The sequence below is a fragment of the Pithys albifrons genome, chromosome 12 (genome assembly GCF_047495875.1).
Source record: "Pithys albifrons albifrons isolate INPA30051 chromosome 12, PitAlb_v1, whole genome shotgun sequence".
Lineage (NCBI taxonomy): Eukaryota > Metazoa > Chordata > Aves > Passeriformes > Thamnophilidae > Pithys > Pithys albifrons.
In genome coordinates this window covers 20,553,718-20,574,566 of record NC_092469.1, presented here as the reverse complement: position 1 = coordinate 20,574,566, position 20,849 = coordinate 20,553,718, and the positions used below count along the sequence as shown (strand labels likewise).

The 20,849-nt window shown below is 57.6% G+C and overlaps 1 protein-coding gene across 1 annotated transcript in view; it reads right to left on the bottom strand.

Moving 5' to 3' along the window:
- ZFPM1 (zinc finger protein, FOG family member 1) overlaps window positions 1–20,849 on the bottom strand; it is a 37,112-nt gene that overhangs the window by 2,676 nt on the left and 13,587 nt on the right. The window contains exons 2-9 of the mRNA XM_071567342.1: window positions 17,489–17,620; window positions 14,895–14,984; window positions 5,117–5,250; window positions 2,826–2,928; window positions 1,850–2,059; window positions 1,506–1,736; window positions 804–899; window positions 542–691 (exon numbers count right to left, since the gene is read on the bottom strand). Of these exons, the coding sequence (XP_071423443.1) occupies window positions 542–691; window positions 804–899; window positions 1,506–1,736; window positions 1,850–2,059; window positions 2,826–2,928; window positions 5,117–5,250; window positions 14,895–14,984; window positions 17,489–17,620 (1,146 nt within the window). The remainder of the gene's footprint in view (window positions 1–541; window positions 692–803; window positions 900–1,505; window positions 1,737–1,849; window positions 2,060–2,825; window positions 2,929–5,116; window positions 5,251–14,894; window positions 14,985–17,488; window positions 17,621–20,849) is intronic.

The window sequence follows — 20,849 nt, the reverse complement described above, 5'->3', positions numbered from 1 at the left end:
CACAGGCACCAGAGTCACTGATGACACCAGCACAGGGATGCTGCCCTGTCTCCCTCTCCTGACACCCTGGCACAGGGATGCTGCCCTCACTCCTGTTACCCACACCCCCAGCACAGGGATGCTTCCCCATCCCCTGTTACTGACACCTCTGGCACAGGGATGCTCACCCTGTTCCCTCTTCCACACATCCTCGCACAGGGATGCTCAACACATCCCCCATTCCTGACACTCCCAGCACAGAGGTGCTGCCCTGCTCCCCATTCCCAATACCCCTAGCACAGATATGCTGCCTTGTTCCATGTTCCCAACATCCTGGCACAGGGATCCTGCCCTGTTCCCCATTCCCAACATCCCTGGCACAGAGATGCTGCCCTGTCCCCTGTTACCAACACCCCTGGCACAGGGATGTTCACCTTGTTGCCCTTTCCTAACACCCCTGGCACAGGGACACTGTCCCATTCCCAATCTCCCTCCCTGCCACCAGAGCCCATCAGGGACAAGCCCTCAGTGCCAATGCCATCCCATGTCCCCCATGGCTCACCGGGAGTGAGGGGTTTGGCAGCAGGAAGGGCTGATCCGGGGGAGAACACCTCGCCCTTGGATCCTGGCTGGCAGATCATGTGGTTGGTGACCAGGTGGCTGTACAGGATGTCCCTCGTGGTGGAGATGAAGCCGCAGCTGTGGCAAACACCTGTTGGAAACAATGGCATGGGCTGAGCGGGCAGCTGGCAGGGTTGCAGGAGCCAGTGCCCATTCCCAGGCTGTGCCAGAGGGGACAGGGCTGTTCCCATGGGAACACTCACCGTTCAGGGTGTCCGTGTGTACCTTCAGGTGCCGCTCGCAGTTGGCTTTGGTGGTGAAGGCAGACAGGCAGATCAGGCAGACAAATGGCCGCTCTCCTGTGGGACACACGGACAGTCAGGAAGGGAGACAGGGATGATGGGGACACCCCACAGGGCCCAATCCGTCCATCTTTACAGGGCTGAGATGAGGGAAGACCTACTACAAGTGAGCTGCCCCAAATCAGTGACACAACTGGGGAGAACCTCATCTAATTAGTCACCATCCTCCATCCCTGCTCCAAATCAGTAACAGTTGAAGAGAACCTCATCAAACTGGTCCCTGTGCTCCATTTCTGCACCTCCAGTAATCCAGCTGGGCAGAATCTCATCTAACTGGTCACCGTGCTCCATTTCTGCACTGCCAGTAACTCAGTTGGGGAGAATCTCATCTAAATGGTCCCTGTGCTCCATTTCTGCACCTCCAGTAACCCAGCTGGGGAGAATCTCATCTAACTGGTCACTGTGCTGCTCCATTTCTGCACTACCAGTCATTCAGCTGGGGAGAATCTCATCTAAATGGTCCCTGTGCTCCATTTCTGCACCTCCAGTAACCCAGCTGGGGAGAATCTCATCTAACTGGTCACCATGGTGCTATCCCACAGCCTCCCTGCCCCTCCACCCAGAGCAGGGTGCCATGCCATGCCATGCCATGCCATGCCATACCGCTGTGGCTCCGCATGTGGATCTCCAGGGAACTGGCACTGGGGCAGCTCTTCTTGCACTGGGGGAAGGGGCAGACGCGCTCGTTGGGATACGTCTCCTTGGGCTTCTCCTCCAGGGCGGGCGAGCCGGCGCCGGCGCTCTGCCGGCTGGCACAGTAGTACATCAGGTGCGCTTGGAGGTTGCGCTCGCTCCGGTACCAGATCCCGCAGTCCTTGCACGGGAAGACATCCTCTGCAAAGGGGAAGGGACAAGGGACATGCACCGCTTGTGTGCCAGGCTGGGGAGCCCTGGCAGGGCCGTGGTCCTGCAGGCAATGCCACCCTCTGTGTGTCCCCAGGACTCACTGTTGACCACGGCGGTGGCCAGGATGGCGGCCATGCCGGCCTGCTGTGGCAGCAGCTGGATGTCCGAGTGTAGAGCCGCCGGGTACGGGGACTCGCCAGGCTCTGCCTTCACGCTGTGGTTGGGGACAGCTGGTGGCTCTGCCACCACGAAGGCGCTCACGGGCTCGTCCTCCTGCAGCGCGCGTGTGGTCCGGCACCACAGGGCTTCGTCTGGAATGGGGGCACGGTGGTGGGCACGGATCCCTGCACCCCGTCCTGCTTCCCGCGTGCCTCTGGGGCACCTGTCCCCTGTGTCCCGCCTTGTCCCCGCTGTCCTGGCAGCGCCCCGTGTTTCCTCCCAGCTGTGGCCTGGAGATGGCGGTGTCTGCCCATGTCTGAGCTCTGCACGGCTGTGCCTGCCCCGAGCCGCCGCTCCAGCTTGTGCCAACCCCTGCATATATCCCTGCGCCCATCCCCGAGTCCACCCTTACACTCATCCCTGCATCCAATCTTACATCACCTCTGCACCGGTCCCTGTGCCCATCTCTGCATCCATAGTAGCAGCAATCCCTGAATCCACTCTTACACCCATCCCTGTGCCCACCTTGTGCCTATCCTTATATCCACCCCTGTGCTCATCATTGCAACCATTTCTGCACTCATCCCTGTGCCAATCCTTGTGCCCATTCCTGCGTCCATCCTTATGCCCATCTTTACACTATCCTTGTACCCATCCCTACGTCTATCCCTGTACCCATCTCTGTGCCCATCCTTACACCCATCCCTACATCCATCCCTTAATCCACCCTTACACCCATCCTTATGCCATCCTTGTACCCATCCCTGTGCCATCCCTGCTGGGACCTTCCCCGGCCCCCCTGGCATCAGACAACTGGGACAGGGACAACCAGCAGTGGGACACAGAGAACAGACACTGGGACTGAGGGTATGGACAGGGATCCCTTCCCTCTGAACCCCCACAGACACTGGTACCAACCCTTCCTGTAGATGACGGCGTTGGCATCGGGCTCTCCGGGCACGAGGGGCAGGCAGGACAGCCAGCAGCTCTCGTCCCCCAGCACCAGCGTCACGGGTGGGCTCTGCCAGGGCAGGGACAGGGGGTCAGCACTGCTCCCCAAAACATGTCAGGGTCATGGTGAGGGGCTGCCAGGGGTGGTCACAGCACTCCCTGCTCAGCCCCTGCCCAGCTCTGCCTCCCTGCATTCTAATGAATATTAATGAGCATAAGGGGGGTGAAATTAATCTCCCTGATCCTCCGATGGCTGCCGCAGTAACGATATGAAATCTAATTATCCATCCCAATATTTCCAACCCCTCCAACTCAGCCTGACAGTCGCAGCCAGTTGGGGCCTTATCACTGCCAGAAGCTGAGTGCCAGCAGCATGATAAGCCCCCCAACACACGTGTGAGGCACTTGCACACGTGTGTGAGGTGCCTGCACACACATGTGCACAGCCCTTGGTGCTGAGGGAACCTGCTTGGCCCTGTGGACATGGGAAATGGGGTTGGGGACATTGGGATGGGCACATGGGACACAGGGATGGGCTCTGTGGGCTGAGCACCCTCAGGGACTGTGGTGGCACTGCTGTGAGCAGGAGGGAGGGGAGGGTCCTTTTGGAGTTTTGCTCTGTGCATGGGAGAATCTGTGGGTACCCCCTGATGGAGGGAGGTCCCTGCAGTGCCCAGGAGTTCTGCAACCCCCAAAGTGCTCCCAGCACCCCAAAGGAACTCTCAGCATCCCAAAGTGCTCCCAGCACCCCAGGGTGCCCACTCCAGCTCCCCTCAGCGGCCCCAGCCCCTGTGAAGCCCTTCCTTGTTCTCCCTGGAACAAAGAGGTCGGTGTGTCTGCTCCTCACTGGTGATAACCATCAGAAACCCTATCTGCTCTGCATCCGCCGGGATGGCGCATGGGCACGGCCCTGTGCCCTCACTGCACCCCGGGCTGGGCGGCTGCGAGGACACAGGGCAGGGATGGAGTTGGGGGACAGCCCCAGAGGGGCTGCACAGTCCCTTGGCACCCCCACAGTGCCTGCCAGTGGGTTTCCAAACCCTCCCGAGCAAGGACGTTTTGGGGGAGCCCTATGGGACCAGCTGGGGGGCAGGCAGGGATCCTCCTCCACCTCCTCTTCCTCCTTCTCCTTTTCCTCCACTAGCAATCCATGGGCACACATGATGCTCCATGCCACCCAGTGTTCCCAGTGCCCACTAAAAGCTCAGGATGGGATGATCTCCCACACGGAGATGAAGAGCAGAGCCAGGCAGGATTTGGGGGGGACCCCCTGCATGTCCCCCCCGCCGCCAGCGACAGAGACGAAGGGACCCGAGGGCGACAGCCTGTATCAGGGATGGGGCTGCGATTCCTTCCTCCCTTCCCTGAGCAGAGATAGGGAGGGAGGAGAGTGGCAGAGGAGAGCAGGGCTGGGAATCATCAGCCGGGCTCGATAAGGGAGCTGCTGAAATGGGAGCAAAAATATTTAGACAATAAATGAAGTATCAGAAAAAAGCCGTGCATATCTTTGAGGAATCAATCATCCTGTACCGGGTGTCTGGACACACGGCGCCAACCAGGAGATAGGGAGCCAAACTGGGCAGATAAGGGTTAATCAAGGATTTAATTCAGCAAAGATAAACGGGCCAGAGCTAAAAAAAAAGAAAAGGAAGAGAAAAAAAGAGCAAAGGAGAGAGGAGGAGGAGGAAGAGGTGCGGATGGAGCCAGGCCTTGAGGATCCTGGGTTCGAGCTGTCTGTGTGAGGCTCGAGGTGAGTGTGGGGGCAAGGATGTGGCCAGGATGTGAGATCCAGAGCCTAAAACAAACCCATTTGCACACTCATGGGCACACACCCCTTCTCCTCTGCTGCTCATCCCAGTGATGGCACCAACAGCCTCTCAGTGCCACCTCAGTGCCTCCTCTCCAGTCCCTTCACAGCTTGCTCGTGCCTTCCAGGCACAACCACAGGCCCCAGGGAGCAAATGTGGAGTGGGAAATCCAGATCCCATGATTATCCACAGACAACATAAGCCACCAAGCAACCTGTAGCCGAGTGCAGAGGGGACAGGAGGGGACAGCCAGCATCCTGTCCCCCTGGCTGTGGGAACACTCTCACCTCCACATGTGGCAGGGAAACCTCCTGAGCACCCAAACTGGGAGATTCCCAAGGGGTGAGATGCCCAAGCAGGGCAAATCTCTCCCAAATGGACTTGTTTTCCCAAACAACTCCTTTCTCTGGGACTTCCCCCCTCACCATCCCTATGGGGGTGGCTCCTTACCCTGTCCCCGTGCCCGGGTGATGCTGGCTCGCTGTGGATGCTGCCCTGGAAGGGTCCCCAGGAGAAGCCCTCGGGGAGGCTCCTGCGGGTTCGCACCCGTCTCTCCCCATCCTGCACCTCCAGATCCAGCTCATCTGTGGGGAAACAGGCACAGCATCAGCGTGACGCCCCCCAAGCCCCAGCACCCCAGGGACACAGGTACCCAGCTGGAGCCAAGAGCTGCTGGGGGTGTCCCAGAGCTGCGTGCCCGTGGTGGGTGGTGGGATCCATCCGCTTGCCGGGGGGTCCCAGCACAGCTCGGGGGGTCCGGGCAGGGCCGGCGGTGGAGCGGAAGGAGCATTTCCCATCCCCGCACCCAAAGTCGCAGCAGCTTCAGGGCTTAATGGCTTTGATTATCTGATAAGCCTCTGGTTTAATGGGTTAGATAACATGTTAATACGCTATGAAGGCTGCTCTAAAATGTTTTAACTGTGCCTTTGTCTTTGGGAGCGCAGATAAGATGGCAGGTAACCAATACTCAGACAGATGAGCACTGGCTGCATTTGCTGCACCCCAAAAACAAGCTGTTCCTGGGAGACAGGGAGACAAACCCACCCCAGGCATCCATCCGTGGCTGGGAATGCTCCTACCACCCCAGGGAATCTATGGGGTCCCCCCATTGCCATGCCAGGACAAAGAGCCCCCCAATAAAGCCATGATGGCACCAAGGTGGAGGCAGACGGTGCCCGAGGCCGGCGGGTGGGGAGGAGGCTGCTCTTTCTGAAGGCAAAATTGCTTTTGGAGCTGAGAGCACGGGGAGGATAAAGAGATCCCATGGCTGTGGAGATTGAAATCTGATGTGTTTATTAGCAGGGCTGACATCTGGATCCTCCCGGCGCTGGGGTGAGGTGAGGTGAGTGACTGGAAGCGCTGGGTGGTGTCACCTGTGCTCACCCGAGTCCCACTGTCACCCCAGGTCCCCTCCACACACCCCGGGTTGCTGGGGACACAGCTCTGAGTGCATCCCAGGGGAGCAGCCAGTGCCCCTCGGCAAAACCTGCTGCCCACCAGGAGGTCTGTGAAGGTGTCGAAGGTCCCTGAGGAGTTTGGATCCACCAGGCTGGTCCCCGTGCTTGGCACATGCCACCCTCCATCCCTGTGCTGCAGCCTCCAGTGTGCTGGGGAAGGGAGGAATGGGCTCTGCCACAGCTCTCTGTCCTGCTGGGGCATTCCCAATGCTCTGACTTCCCATCCCCACAGTCCTCAACATGGGAGCCCTTGGAGCTGGCTTGGAGCTCCAAAACACAAAAAGCCAGGAAAGCTCCAAAAGCCACCCTGTCTGTGGGGATCCCAGCTCTGTTTCTAGCAGGAATTTCATACCTGCAAAGTGGTTTTGGGAGCAAACATAGCACTGGCTCTGCCTGCCCCGCATTCCCAGCATCCCCCTGCCCATGCCCCCATCAGCTCCATCCCAGGATAGGGATGAGGAGTAGGGATGAAGCCTTCGAGGAGCTGATAGGATTTATTCCCTGGCACAAACAGACCCCGAGGAGGGGCAGGAGCAGCCCCTTGTTCAGCTGGTCCTTTCCACAAAGTATCTGGGATCAGGCAGGGAGCAGAGTGACCATCACAGTGGCCTTAGGGCTGAGCAGAGCAGTCAGTGCACGTTGCTCCACGTTTCCAGTGCCCTCCCATCTGACTCCTGATGTGCTAATGTTGGATTCACTTCAGCCTCAGCATCCTCTTGCTTCCCACCCTCCTTGCCCATCCCAGCTCTGAGGAGGTGATGGCCAATCCCCAAATCCCCTGGAGAGCCCCAGCAGTGGTGGCTTCCCCCTGGCTTTGTCACCCCCAATATCCTGGCTGCTTTTGGGGAACGGAGCCCAACTGCCACCTCCCCCTGTCTGTGCCCCCCCTTTTGCCCCCCTTCCCCCCGTCTCACTGGTAATCAGCAGCGTTTGGGTCAGGAGACCATGTCTCTGAGATAAGAGCATTCGCCTGACACTTCCCATGTCAGAGCACTTCATCTTCTGTGTATCAATCCCCAGCAGAGAAAACACGCAGGCGCTGATAAAGAGAAAACCGTTCCAGACAGGGGGACAAAAATAGTGCTGCTGGAGCCAGCCCCGCTCCCGCCAGCGCCCCACGGCCACGGCAGCAGGCAGGGCCTCCAGCCACCCTGAAACAGGGTGCTGGGACCCTGGCAGTGCCTCCAGCCACCCCGAAACAGGGTGCTGGGACCCTGACAGTGCCTCCAGCCACCCAGAAACAGGGTGATGGAACCCTGGTCAGCACCTCCATTCACCCAAAAATGGGGTGCTGGAACCCCAGCCAGTAGTCCTGAGCAGTTCTCCATCGGGATGGGTGTCCCTGTGCCCAAGTGGAGTCCCTGTGGCACCTGCTGCACCCAGGAGGCAGCTTTTGCCCCTCCTCAGGGTTGGTTTGTGCCAGGGAATAAATCCCACCAGTTCCTCAAAAAACTCAACCTTCCTCCTCCTCCCGATCCCAAGGTGGAGCTGATGGGGACATGGGCAGGGGGGTACTGGGGATGCAGGGTGGGAGGATGCTGGGAATGTGGGGCATGGATAAGCCAAGGATGCAGGGCAGGCAGAGCCAGTGCCATGCTCACTCCCACACTGACACAGCACCCAGGAAGAAGAAGGAAAGGTGATTTTTCCAACTAAGCACATGGCACTTCTGCATAGGAACAGGGAAAATGATGCCAAGAGGGATGGGGAGGCCTGGGAGATGCTGTGTGTAGCCCAAAGCCAGCCAGCCATGCCCCCACATGGGGAGCAATCCCACCCCTCTGCTCCCTGGATTCAGCCACATTCCCCTGCCTGCACACTGGGAGGTTGGGAAGAGCTGGTGCCAGCCTGTGGGGTGTCCTGGAGAGTATGGGAGCAAAGTCCACAGGCTCCAGCTCCCTGTGGGATCCCCCTGGCAGGTGAACACCCCCGCAGGTATCTCACCTGGCCATCAGTCCCAGGCAGGCGGTGCCCCGTTATCGCTGGAGGAGAGTTTATCTCCCAGATCATTAACCAAATTGGGCAGGGACCTGACTGTTTGCTCTGGGTCAAGAAGAAAAGGAGCAGGAAGGAAAGAAGGAAGGAAGGAAGGGGGGAAAAGCCCCCGGTGAGCCAGGTGCACCTGCCTGGTGTGACATGGACCCCAGTGCTCCAACTGCTGCTGAAACACAAGGTGTGGGGCTGCTCCCTGCCCCTGCCTGGCTGTGCCTCAGCTTATCTCCCCATCAGAGATTCCAAAGGAATAAGCTGAGCTTGGTCAGGGAGCAAAGATTAATCCTGTCATCACACCATGGCCACGCACTGGGCGATCGATGGCAGTGCAGGCATGGCCGGCACCACGTCCCCACGGATCCTGAGGATGCCAGTGGGCACAGGGCAGGGAGGCAGCTGTGAGGCATCACTGTGACACGGGGTGTGATGGAGATGAATGGCAAGAGCCCCTCTGCAAGGTGACCCTCAGCTTTCCTATGGCCAGGGAAATTAATGGCACTGCTGGGAGCAGCACAGAGCCAGGCTGCCCCTGCAGCCTCCCACTTTTCCTCCTGGATGCTGTGGAGAGGCAGCCACATCCAGGCACTCAGACTGGCTGTCCTTGTAGGAGCAAAACATGGAAGGAAGAGCGGGCAGAGAGGACCCAGACAAACCCATTCATGCCATGCCATGCCATGCCAACCAGTTCCTGCATCCCTTTGCCCCTGCTGCATCCATAGGATTTGAATCACATCTGAACTGCTCTGTCCCTTGCTGGGATCTGGGCTCGGAGGTCTCTGCAGTGTTTGCAGCTGCCTGGATACTATCAGGATAAATACTGCTATCGGGGTGTCATGGGATCACATCCCAGTATCAGCCACGCTGTTCCAATTAAATACAGTGCCTTGTGCCAGCCCAGGGAGGCCACATGCTGGGAATGGTCCCCACACAAGTCCTAGTGATGGAGAGACTGGGAAAACAGGGATGGACTGGTGGTGTCTGCTCTCAACCCAGCACGGGATGTCCCATGGCATGGGAACATCCAGGAAGGAGGATGGATGGATGGATGGATGGATGGATGGATGGATGGATGGACCGACCTCTGAGCCCGAATCCCTGCCAGGGGGGCAGAGCAGTTCATCTGGATGTAATTCAAGTCCTATGGATGAAACTGGGGCAAAGAGATGTGGGAGCAGCTTGGGATGGGATGGCAGGGTTGTCTGGGCCCCCACTGCCCTTCCCTCTTGCTCAATCCTGCAAGGAAAGCAAATGTGGATGCCGGGATGTGGCTGCATCTCCAGAACATCCAGAAGCAAACACGGGTGGCCACAGGAGCTGGCTTGACTCTGTGCTGCTCCCAGCAGTGGGATGGATCCATCCATCCATCCCATCCATCCATCCATCCATGGGTACCCAGCCTCCCAGGGCTCTCCTGCTCTCATCCAGGGAAAGCTGAGCCGGAGGAGCCCTGGCAGCCCCGGCCCGGCCCTGCCGCGCGCCCCAGCTGCTGTTTTTAGAAGCGGCGAGTGCGCGGCGGAAGGAATAAATCCTGACAACTCAACTAGTGAAATGATGTGATGGCACCGCTCCGATAAGATGGAGGGAGCCGATTGGGAAGAGTCTTAAGCTGTGAACACGCAGCATCTCCACTCTTCACCTCCGCTCACAAAGGGAAATCTCTCCAAAGGGGCTAAGGAGATTATCCCGGCTTTGCCGTCCTGGGTGCTCGAGTAATCAGGGCAGCCTTGGGGATGACAAAGGAGTGAGGAGGGTTTAAATCGAGCCTTGCTGGGCTGCGCCTGCTTGGGCTCAGCCTGGGCTTGCTCTGGCCAAGCTGCCATGGACGCAGAAGGGATAACTGATGGAGAGCTGGGCTCTGCCCCTCAGCCTGGGATGCAGGGGACGCCCTATTGCCAGGGTGGGGCGGGACCTGAGGGGGGATTTCTGCCTTTATCACTCCTGCCCATCGCTTGCAATTTATTGATTTTTTTTTTTCCTGAGTACAAAAGCGACTCGTTATCAGGCTGAACCCTGCCCCCGGATAATGGAGGAGCTGTGACCTGCCCCGGCACACAGCGGGCACCTCCTGCCACACAGAGGGGCTGCCGAGGGGGTAGGGGCACCCAGGAGGTGCTGAACCCCGAAAGGGCCTGGCACCTGCTTGTCAGCTGTGGGGCACAGCTGGCAGGCGCTGGTGGTGGGGCGGGCACTAACTGTGCCACGTCTTGCCCAGGATTGCCCTTCCCTCGTGTCCCACATATTCCAGGGTGCCCTGCCCCAGCAGGATGCGGCCTGATAAGCCTCCCTGGGACGTTTGTGTTTGGGGTGTTGCTGCGCCCTGCTGGGATGGGGCTCTGAGGGTGTCCTTGTCTCCAGAGGGTCCCCATCCCTGGGGCTTCTCATGAAGAGGGGGTCCCCATCTCAGGAGATAAATGGGACCTGTGCCTGCAGGGATGGGGCCATAAACACTGGGAGCAAAATCAGAAAAAGCTCAGGGAAGATGAGAAGGAGGAAAACTTCCAGGCTTCCCCAGGGCTGCCAGGGGTGGTGTGACTCCTGTGACAGGGATCCACTGTCCCTGCTCTGTCCCCTCTCCTGGGGCTGCTGGGACCCCCCAGCCCTGCCCAGGCTGGTGCCAGGCAGCGGGTGGGGTTGGCACTGGGGGGGCAGGAAGCCAGAGCCGGGGAGGAAGGGGAGCCAAGGGGCCCCGGAGCCGATGCAGAGGGTTGATATCCCCTCCGGAAAAGGGGAGGGGACCACATGGGGGGTTCACTGCCACAGCCTGAGGCGCCTGTGGGGGGAAGAGAGGACCCCCAAGGGGCATCCAGAGGAAGAGGGGGGCAAGTCCCAAAACTCACCAGTCCTCAGATCCACCCAGGGCAGAACAGCAAGGCAGTGATTGACAGCTGTCAATCACCACGAGTCTGGCAGCATCTCCCTGAGGACTCTCATCACAAGAGAGCAAGACATTCTTCTCCCTCTCAAGGGAAACCGGAAAGGAGGATTGGGACAGAGGGGGAGATGCTGCCTGTACCTCTCTACAGCCTCTGGCACTGCCTGATGCAGGGACGCATCTGTTGGGCTCTGGGAAAGGCTGGTCTGGGTGTCCCCAACATTGTCAGTGTCCCTAAAACAGTCTGAGGATCCCCCCACAAACAGCCTGAACATCCTTACACCCCAGTTGTGCCCCCAAACTGGTCTGATCATCCTTCTCTCAGCAATGTCCCCAAACCAGACCTGGGTATTGACCTCAAACCTGTGGGTACAGACCCCAGCAGAGACAGGTCCCCTTTCATGTCCCAAATCCAGGACAGGTGCCACCACCACTGCTGGGATCATCTCCATCCCAATGCCAAACATCCCGTCTTCAGCTTTGCTGGACACAGGCCAGGCAGGAGGGGATTTCACGGTCCTGGGGACCCCTTGATTTGAAGGGCTGGGGTGCTAATTCCCTGAATCCCAACTTCTCCCTGTCCCCTGGCAATCTCCCACAAACACAACTATCTGCTGCTCAGCTCCCAGCGATAAAACAGAATAGCTGGAATAATTTTTCCCACCCACACATGCCAGGCTGGAGGGGAAGGGGGAGTGATGGGGCAGATGTGGCGGGGGCTGTGTCCCCCCCGGACGAGCTGTCCCCCCCCATTGTGCCCTGCTTGCCCCGATAATAAACCTTGAGGTTTCCAGACAAACTCCGGGCAGCCGGAGATTATTGAAGCAGGAGATAAACACAACTGAAGGGGACAGGGAGGAGAAGGGAAGGGGGAGCTGGGGGAAAAAGGGGTATAAAAAGGAGTTTGGAGTTTTAATTAGATGCACCAAAAAAATGAGGAGTTGCTCTGTGTCCTCCTGATACCCTGCACAGAGGATGGGGGGTGAAGATGGATTTGGGTGATCAGGAGAGGGGCCTGAGTCAGGCTCTGTAATTAACCCAGAGCCATTGTTACTGCTCAGAGTAAATATTAATATGAAATTAATATTTAGTAATTATTAAAAAAAGCCCAAACAGGCAAGACAGCAGCAGGGGTTGGGGTTCAGCAAGGTGGAGCCACAAATAGTGAAGCTGATACAGGGAAGGGGCTGAGGAATCCCTTGGGAAGGTGGTGGGACATAATGCAAAAACTACCCTGGGTTTGGCCCCAGCCTCTCCATCTCATCCCTATCAGTGGGCCCGTGGTATTCCCACAGGGACAAAAGCAAAAAGCTTCATCCCACCTGGCAGAAAGGTGAGAGCCATCCAGGATTCCCAGGGGGTGCAGCCTTCCAGTGGCTCCCAGCAGGGATTCTCTAGTGCCTTGTAATGTGGTTGAGCAGCCTGTTCCTTATGGGGGCTCTGCTCTGCTCCATTCCATTTTGTTGGAGCTTTTCATCTTATCCCTCTGGGAAAACTGGCTGGAATTGGTGAGGTTGGCTGGGTAGGGATGGGACAGCCCCGAGATGGGAGTCAGAGGCCGTGGGTGCTCCTGAAATTCTCTGCTACCGGCCCTGCCCCAGAGCAAAGAGAAAGGAGTGGGAAAGATGAAAACCTGGGGCATGGCTGGCAGGGCTGTGGGGAATGGTTTGGGGGAATTTGGGATGGTCTGGGGGAATTTGGGGAAGATGGACATCAGTGTCCAGTCCCACCAGAGGACAGACTGAGCAAAAAGCATGGCCATACTCCATCCCAGGATCCTGCTGGGAAGCAGAACTGAGTCAGGGTGTCCCAGCACCCTGGATGAAGGGGTGGCACATCTGTGGAGGCCCCCACGTTGAGGAGTTCAGCCTCCAGCTCCTGGGAATTTGCCTGTCAGCAGGACAAGCTGCAGCCCCCTCCAGGGAACAAGGTCATTTCAAAGATAAACCAAAATCCTCCTTCTCACTCCTGGCGTGAGGGGCCAAGGAGGCCCTGGAATGCCACATCCCCTCCAGCACAGTGGGAAGCACTTTGGGAGACCCAGAGCACCCAACCACAGCGGGGGTAACACAGTGACCCCCCAAAAACCACAAGGGAAGGAGGGATGGTGAACAAAGGCGGCCCCGGCCCCCCCTGGCACGTTGCATCTCTGCAGCTGCCATTGCTGACACACGGCGGATCCTGCCAGATAAAGAAGAAAATTCAGGCTGCTCCGAGTTTCCCTCTTCGCCAGCTCCATCCCTGATAAGTGCCGAGCCTGCAGAGCTCCTGATAGACGGGCTATCGCGGCGGTTGGTGCGAAAGGAACACCCTATCGCTGCGGCATCGCCGGACCGCCATCAACTCCCGCCACACCGAAATTAATACCACTCCAATTACCAGAATAGAGATGGGCTGGGAGAGGGCGATAATAAAATCTCTTTTACATAAAGAATGCAAATAACCCACTCTGGTGAGGGGAGGGGGAAGGGAGGCACCACAGCCCAGGTTCCTTTGGGAGGCTGTGGTGCTGTTGGGATAAGGGGCTGTGTGGTGGGGTGATGCCCCTGGGAATGGGGACACCCATGGGGTTGGTGTCACAGCCCCCTCCTGCTCTGCACTGGGATACCAGGAGTGTGGCGGTGCCGGGGGCAAAGGGCTGGGGAGCAGATAAGGAAGAGCCGGGGGTGGCCTCGCAGCTCTTTCCTGCCCAGCATGCAGGAAGGGCCGGGATATCAGTGGGGCCGGCGAGAGCTTCCCCTCGGATGGGGTGGGAAGGGCCGTGGGGATTTCGGCAGCTGCCGGAGCACGTGTGCTGGCAGCCGGCACTTCCCAGGGCTCCTCCATCGCCCGGCCCATGCCCGAGGCTGGTGGCCCTGGGGACACACCGGACTTTCCCGTGGCATCTGCCACAGAAGGGCGATCACTGCCCTGTGTTGGGGTCACCCCTCCCAACACTACTCCAAAACCAGAACCAAAGGCACTGCCCAGCCAGGAGCCCCCCTGGGAGGAGAAGGGTGTGGGTAACACCAGCAGGGCCCAAAAACTGGCATGTCCACCCTTGGGGGTCTCAGGGCCCTGGTTCCATCCCTATCCACACACCAGAGCCATTCCCAGGGGACAGGCACCCACAACCCCAATCAAGGAGCAGTGGCCATAAACTAAACCACAGGAAGTTCCACATCAGCATGAGGAAGAACTATCCATGGAGGGTGGCAGAGCACTGGAACAGCTGCCCAGGGACGGGGCGGAGTCTCCCTCTCTTGGAGACTTTCCAAACCCATCTTGAAGTGCTCCTGTGTCACCTGCTCCAGGTGACCCCGCCTTGGACTGGATGATCTCCAGAGGTCCTTCACACCCTAAATATTCAGAGATTCTGTAAATCTGTGTGGTGGGGCCCTGTAACCCCGTGGGTTTGGAGATAGGGTGTGATAGGGCACGGGGTACCCACAGGGCACGCCGGGCCTTGCTGGGCTGCCCCAGTGCCGTCGGCCCCGGCACGAAGATGCCAGCAGGGAGATAGAGGCTGAATTTGCTCCTTGGGGTTTTGATAACCATCATGAAACCGCGTGAGCGTCGCTCTTGTGGTTGCCAGGATGTTTGCAGAGTGCCCTGGTGTGATGCAGGACAGGCCCAAACTCTCACTGTGCCAGGGAACATGATGCCAGACATGGGGATGGCAGCCCCATTGCTCCCAGCTTGGGTTTTAATGTCCCAGCAGCGCCTTGGGGATGTGGGGCATGACAATCACCTCCTGCACCTTCTCTCCCTGAAGTGCTGGTGTTTGCAGCCTGCCCAGGTCCCAGTGCTTCCAGTTCTCCTCATACTGTTGTTTCCAAGAGGCAAATGCTTGGGGGCTGCTCCAGCCCACAATCCAGTCAGGACACTGGGATGGAGTGGGATGACTGGCTGCACACCAGGGACTCACCTGGCCCATTCCATGTGTCCAGCTCCTGTGGGTTTTCTTCAGGGTCTGGCTTCTCCAGCTCCTTTGGACTCTCTGGACCGTCTCTAGACTCTGCAGCAGGAGGAGGAAGGCAGGAGGTCACAAGCAGGGAATTTCAGAGGCAGCATCCCACGGGGGTTGAGACCACTGGGCCAGGGACACCCCAGGGCTGGGACCGGCACAGGGAAGGTGTTCACTCTTGAGGAAGCACATGGGGCAATTCCCTGTGTCCAAATCCCCAGCCCCCCCGGGGATGACCCAGCCAAGCCCACCCTCACATCCACCCCAAGAACTTCCCAACCCACCCCCCAAAACCCTTTCACCTCCCTCCCATCCCACAGCAGTCCCACGTCACCCAGCCCAGCCCTGCTCCCATCACGGCTCTATTTGTGGCGTATTCATAGCAACTTGATAACAATTATTTTCTCCATTAACTGCTGCTGGAGATGGGCTGATAAAGCCAATCTGCATATGACAGTGTGGAAGATTAGTGCCCAAAGTACATGTTTGCCTTGGCGTCCCGGGCGGATAACCAGCGCGGAGCCCAATCGATCGGCGCCACCGCGAACGCCCAGGGGTGACGTCACCAGCATTGGAGATTATTAATACAGGTGATAAGCGGAATGATTAACATCAAATAAATCAATCACCGGGTATAAAAGTCCTATTATTTTTGGCTATAAATCAAAGTGCCTGGCATATCGATTTTTATCCATCGCGCTGAAAGCTTTAGTGGCCGTTATTGCTGCTCGGCGTTATCTCTGCTATCACCTCTTTATCGAGGCAGGCCAGTGCCAGGTGCAGCTCCGCGCCCCAGCTCCCGGCTCCGAGCCCCCGGCCCGGCTCCCCCATCAGATAAGGGCCGCTTGCTTCCCCTGCTGCCGAGCAAAGTTTGCCAGCCAGACCCTGCTCCAGATACCGGGGTCCCTTCCCTGTGCCAGCTATCAGGGTCCCCTCCCTGTTCCAACTATCAGGCTCCTTTCCCTGCCTTGGTTATTGGGATCCTTTCCCTGCCCTGGGTATTGGGGTCCCTTTCTTGTCCTGGGTATTGGGGTCTCTCCTTGCCTCAACTATCAGGGTGCCTTTCCTGCCCCAAATATCAGAGTCCCTCCCTGTCCCACCTATTGGGGACCCTTCCCTGCCCCAAATATGGAGGTCCCTCCCTGTCTCAGGTAGTGGGGTCCCTTCCCTACCTCAAATATCGGGGTCCCTTCCATATCAGAGCTGTTGTTGGAGTCTTTCCCTGCCTTGGATATCAGGGTCCCTTCCCTGTCCCAAACACCAGGGCCCCTCCCTGACCTGGCTATTGGGGTACTTCCCTGCCTCAGCTATTGGGATTCCTTCCTTGCCCCAAGTATCGGGGTCCCTTCCCTATCCCAGTTATTGGGGTCCCTCCCTGCCCCAAAGACTGGGGTCCTTTCTCTCTCCCAGTTATTGGGGTCCCTCCCTGCCCCAAATACCGGGGTCCTTTCCCTATCCCAGTTATTGGGGTCCCTCCCTATCTCAACTCTCCAGCTCCTTCCCTGTTCCAGTTACTGGGGTGCCAGTGCAGCTCCCTGGTGCATCACAGCTTGGCTCCCCTGGTTTTGGGGTACACTTTGCCCCCCAGACAGCACCAGCTGGAGGCAGTGGGGGTTTTTTGGGAGCCAGGGCCGTGCCGGGGCCCAGCAGCTCCATGAGCCGGCGCAGCCTTGCCCCGGCGCGGTTATCTCAAAGGGCACTGCAAACATTAACTGATTGGGATTTGCCCCCACCTCCACAGGAAGGAACTTAAAGGATATCTGGGGACTGTTTCAGCCCGGCCCTGAATGGCAGCCACCTTTGGGGTGTGGCACAGCTCGGCACAGCTCGGCTCGGCACGGCGCCAGCCCGGCGGCAGCGTGGGCAGGAAGGCAGGAGCCACGGCCCCGTGCCCCCAGCCCCCCTGGGGCATGGTCAGTGCCAGCACCTGCACTCTTAGGGGCTGCTTTGCACCCTGGGCAGGTCACTTTGCACCCCAAGGGGAGTCACTTTGTACCCCAAAAGGACATGACTTTTGCCTCCAAGGGGTCACTTTGCACCCTAAGGAGTCACTTTGTACCCCAGGGGCTCATTTTGCCCTTGAGGGATGTGAATTTGCACCCCAAGGGGTTATTTTGCATCCTGGGTGGGGGAAGGAACTTTGGACTCCAAGGGGTCACTTTGTACCCAAAGAGAGCACTTTGCATCCCTGGGTTGGGGGGAGTCACTTTGCACCCCAAAATATGTGACTTTGCACCCCAGAAGGTCACTTTGCATCCCTGGGACGAGTCACTTTTTACCCCAAGGGACATGATTTTGGAGTCTGGGCTGCTCCCAGTGGGCCCTGCTGCTGGGTGGAGGGTGCCCAGAGGAACAGAGCACCCCAAGGACATTGGGGGGGTCTCACTAAACCAGCAGCCTTGCTGGGTGGGCGGCTGATTCATTAGCTAATTACCACCCTTCCCCACCAGCAGAGATGGTGCCCAGGATGCTGCAGTGCCCAGCAGGCAGGTTGCCCTGGTGGCAGAGACTGTCCCTAAGGTGGGGGGACACCACGAGGAGCCCCCATGACTCACCTTCACTGCCAGGGGGGCTGGAGGGGTCATGCTCAGCAGAGCTCTCGTGGTCTGAGGTGGCCCCATCCCTCTCCGAGGGGCTCTTCTCCCCCACTGGGCCATCCTCACCTTCCTCCATCGCTGCCAGGGAACCTGCCAGGACACAGAGAGGGTGGTTAGTGGGGGAGAACCAGAGGGAAAAGACCCTCACTTGGGAAATTAGGATGTCAGTGCCTTGGGGGCTGGGAAGAGCTGCCCTGCAGCTCTGCATGTCAGGGGAAGGGAAAGGAGAGTCCCTGTCCAGCCATCCCTGTGGTCCAACATCTCCCTGGGGTCCCTTGTCCCCTTGCAGAGGTGGCCACTCTCCTTCTCCAAATGTACCCTGAGGGATGTCTGGTCCCACCCAGACATTGTGGGGAATAGCCCCACACCTGTCCAGGAAAAGAGTGGGGTCCCCAAATACCACAGGCACACAACAGATGTGGCATCACGTGTGCTCCCCACCCAAAATCCCCAGTGTCACCTGCCCCAAATAGGGACCCAGAAATGGTCCCCAACACCCCTTGCCTGGGGGACCCATGATACAAAGGGTGATGATGCTGCAGGGACACACAGGGCACAGACAGGGTGCAAAGGGGGTGCACGTGGGGGACACCCCACCAGCCCCGCCATCCCTCCCTCTCAGCCGTTTCCATGGCAACGCAGCATCCCTGGCCAAGGAAGGCTGGACCAGCAGCACACATGGCTCGTGCCATGCGACGCTGTGGTGCCAGGGGCTGCCCGGTGCCCCATCCGGCACTGCCGGCACCGGGATCGGCGCAGGGACACCCCGTCTACAGACCTCAGCTGCTCTCCGTGACTCCAGGCATGTATATTTACAGCAGGAGAACAAAGAGCCCATAATCTATACAAAGCAGACAACAATGAGCGTGAATAAAGAGGCTGCCGGAGAAGGGAAGGCAATTTATTCTAATTCTGCTAATTTCAGTTCCAGCACAATTAAAAAGGCTCTGATAATATTCAGAAACAATCGCCAGCTAACAAATCGTTTCTCTCGCTGTAAATGAAACATTGTTAGGCTAATTTCTTCTTTCACGCCTTCACGGCTCTTGGGCTTCTGATAAAGTTAACCCGACGCTCGCCTGCACTGTGGCTTGGCACCTCCAGCCTGGCCCGGGAGGGAGGGATGGGGCTGGAGAGGGATAGATGGGGCTGGGAAGGGGTGAGTGGGGCCAGGATGGCATGTGGCAGCCCCACAAGGGTGCTGAGACCATCTGGATCCTGCCCTGAGACATCCAGGCCCAGCCAGAAGCAGGATGGAGATGAGTTTGGGTGCTGTGGTGCCACCAACTGCCTACAGGGATGGTGGGCAGCCAGCAACATCCTGGCACTGTGTCACCACAGATGCATCCTGGGATAACCCACATCCCACCCTGAAACACTGATCCCCAACATGGAGGGAGATGGGGATGCTCCAAATAAGTCTAGCTGGAGTTTGGGCACTGTGGCATCACACAGTCCCTACAGGGATGATGGCCAGCCAACATCATCCCAGTACCATGTCCCTGGATGCATCCCAGGATGACCCACATTTGAAACTCTCATCCTCAACCTGGCAGCTGATGGGGATGGGTTTGGGTACCACGACATCACCAACTGCCTACAGGGATGATGGGTGGACAACAGAATCCCAACACGGTGTCACCAAAGTCCCTGGACGCATTCTGGGCTGACAAGTTCCACCCCAAAACACTCATCCCCAGCTAGGAGGGAGATGGGGATGCTCCATATAAATCCAACTGTGTAAAACATGGAATTCGGGCCCTGTGGCATCCCCAAGTGCCTACAGAGATGATGGGCAGCCAACAAATCCCAGCACCTCGGCACCATGATCCCTGGATGCAGCCCATATCCCACGCCAAAACATCCATCCATGCCCACACAGGAGGGAGATGAGGATGCTCCATATAAATCCAACTGTGTAAAACCTGGAATTTGGGTTCTGTGGTATCCCCAAGTGCCTACAGAGATGATGGGCAGCCAACAAATCCCAGCACCATGGTCCCCAGATGCAGCCCATATCCCATCCAAAACATCCATCCATCCCCACACAGGAGGGAGATGGGGATGCTCCATATAAATTCAACTGGGCTTTGGTTACCGTGGCATCATGGAGTCCCTACAGGAATGATGCCAACAGCATCCCTGGTCCCTGAGATGCATCATCCCACATTCCACCCTGAAACACCAATTCCCAACCAGGAGGGAGTTGGGGATGCTCCACATAAATCCAACTGCATAAAACCCATGGTTTGGGCACCGTGGTATCACCCAGTGCCTACAGGGATGACAGGCAGCCAACAGCATTCCAAACTCATGCCACCAGGGTCCCGGGATGCATCCCAGCACCCAGCCTGCCCCCTGCAGTGTCCCACTCCCAGCACACCCACCCACCCAATCCCCAGGGATGCATCACCGGCGCTCTGGGCCGCGTGGGTTAAACGAACTACTGGCTGACTTAAAAAAAATAAAAAAAGGAGGAAAAAAGGGGAAAAAAAAAGGCAAGTGAGGGAGAGGGAGCGTGGAGCAGGGAGCGGAGCGTCACTTCTCCGGGATTGCTGGAAGCCCTGCACAGTTATCACCGCACACAGCCTCCCTCGGCTTGCCTGATCTGTCTATTCTTCATTAAGCAAATACGCTGAAATGGAAATGAAAACATAATAGCTATTTGATTTTCGGCGAGATATTTTGCATATTGGTTCAGTGCTGATAGTGGAATTTCATCAACTCCCTTTTTTCATGCTTTAAAACTGAATTACTGAGGCTGGTTTTACAGAGAGGGGAAGAGCCAAAAAACGTTCCCTTCCAAGATACTCCGCTTCGACGATTAACTCTTCTCCCTCCCTCCTTCTCCTGCTTTTTTTATTGATAACAAGGAAGGATTTCTTTTTTTCTTTTTTTTTTTTCCCTCAAAAAAAAATTACAGTGACTAAAAACTTGCAGGAAGCTGAGGCAATGTGCCCATGTCACCAAGACTGGGAATGAGGGTCGGCATTCCCAGGGAAACCCACCATTATCCAGGTAATGATTTGATCATTTCACTCCAATTAAGGTTCTCCCAGTGCAGGAACAATAAAGCTTTTCTTGATTCTTTGTGCTTAGCTGGTATATTAAATAAAAGGAAAAATAATATAGGGAATCAAGAAGGAGGGGGGACTTTTCCAGGCTGCCAAGAGCGAGACCCTGGGCGCTCCGAGAGCCGGCACGCAGACAAGAGCAAAGTGATAAGAGGCCCTGATAACAGATAGAAAATAGCAACAGCCACAGACTTTCCCACCAGCTCTGGAGCAGGGAGAGGGAGGAGGAGGAGGAGGAGAAGGAG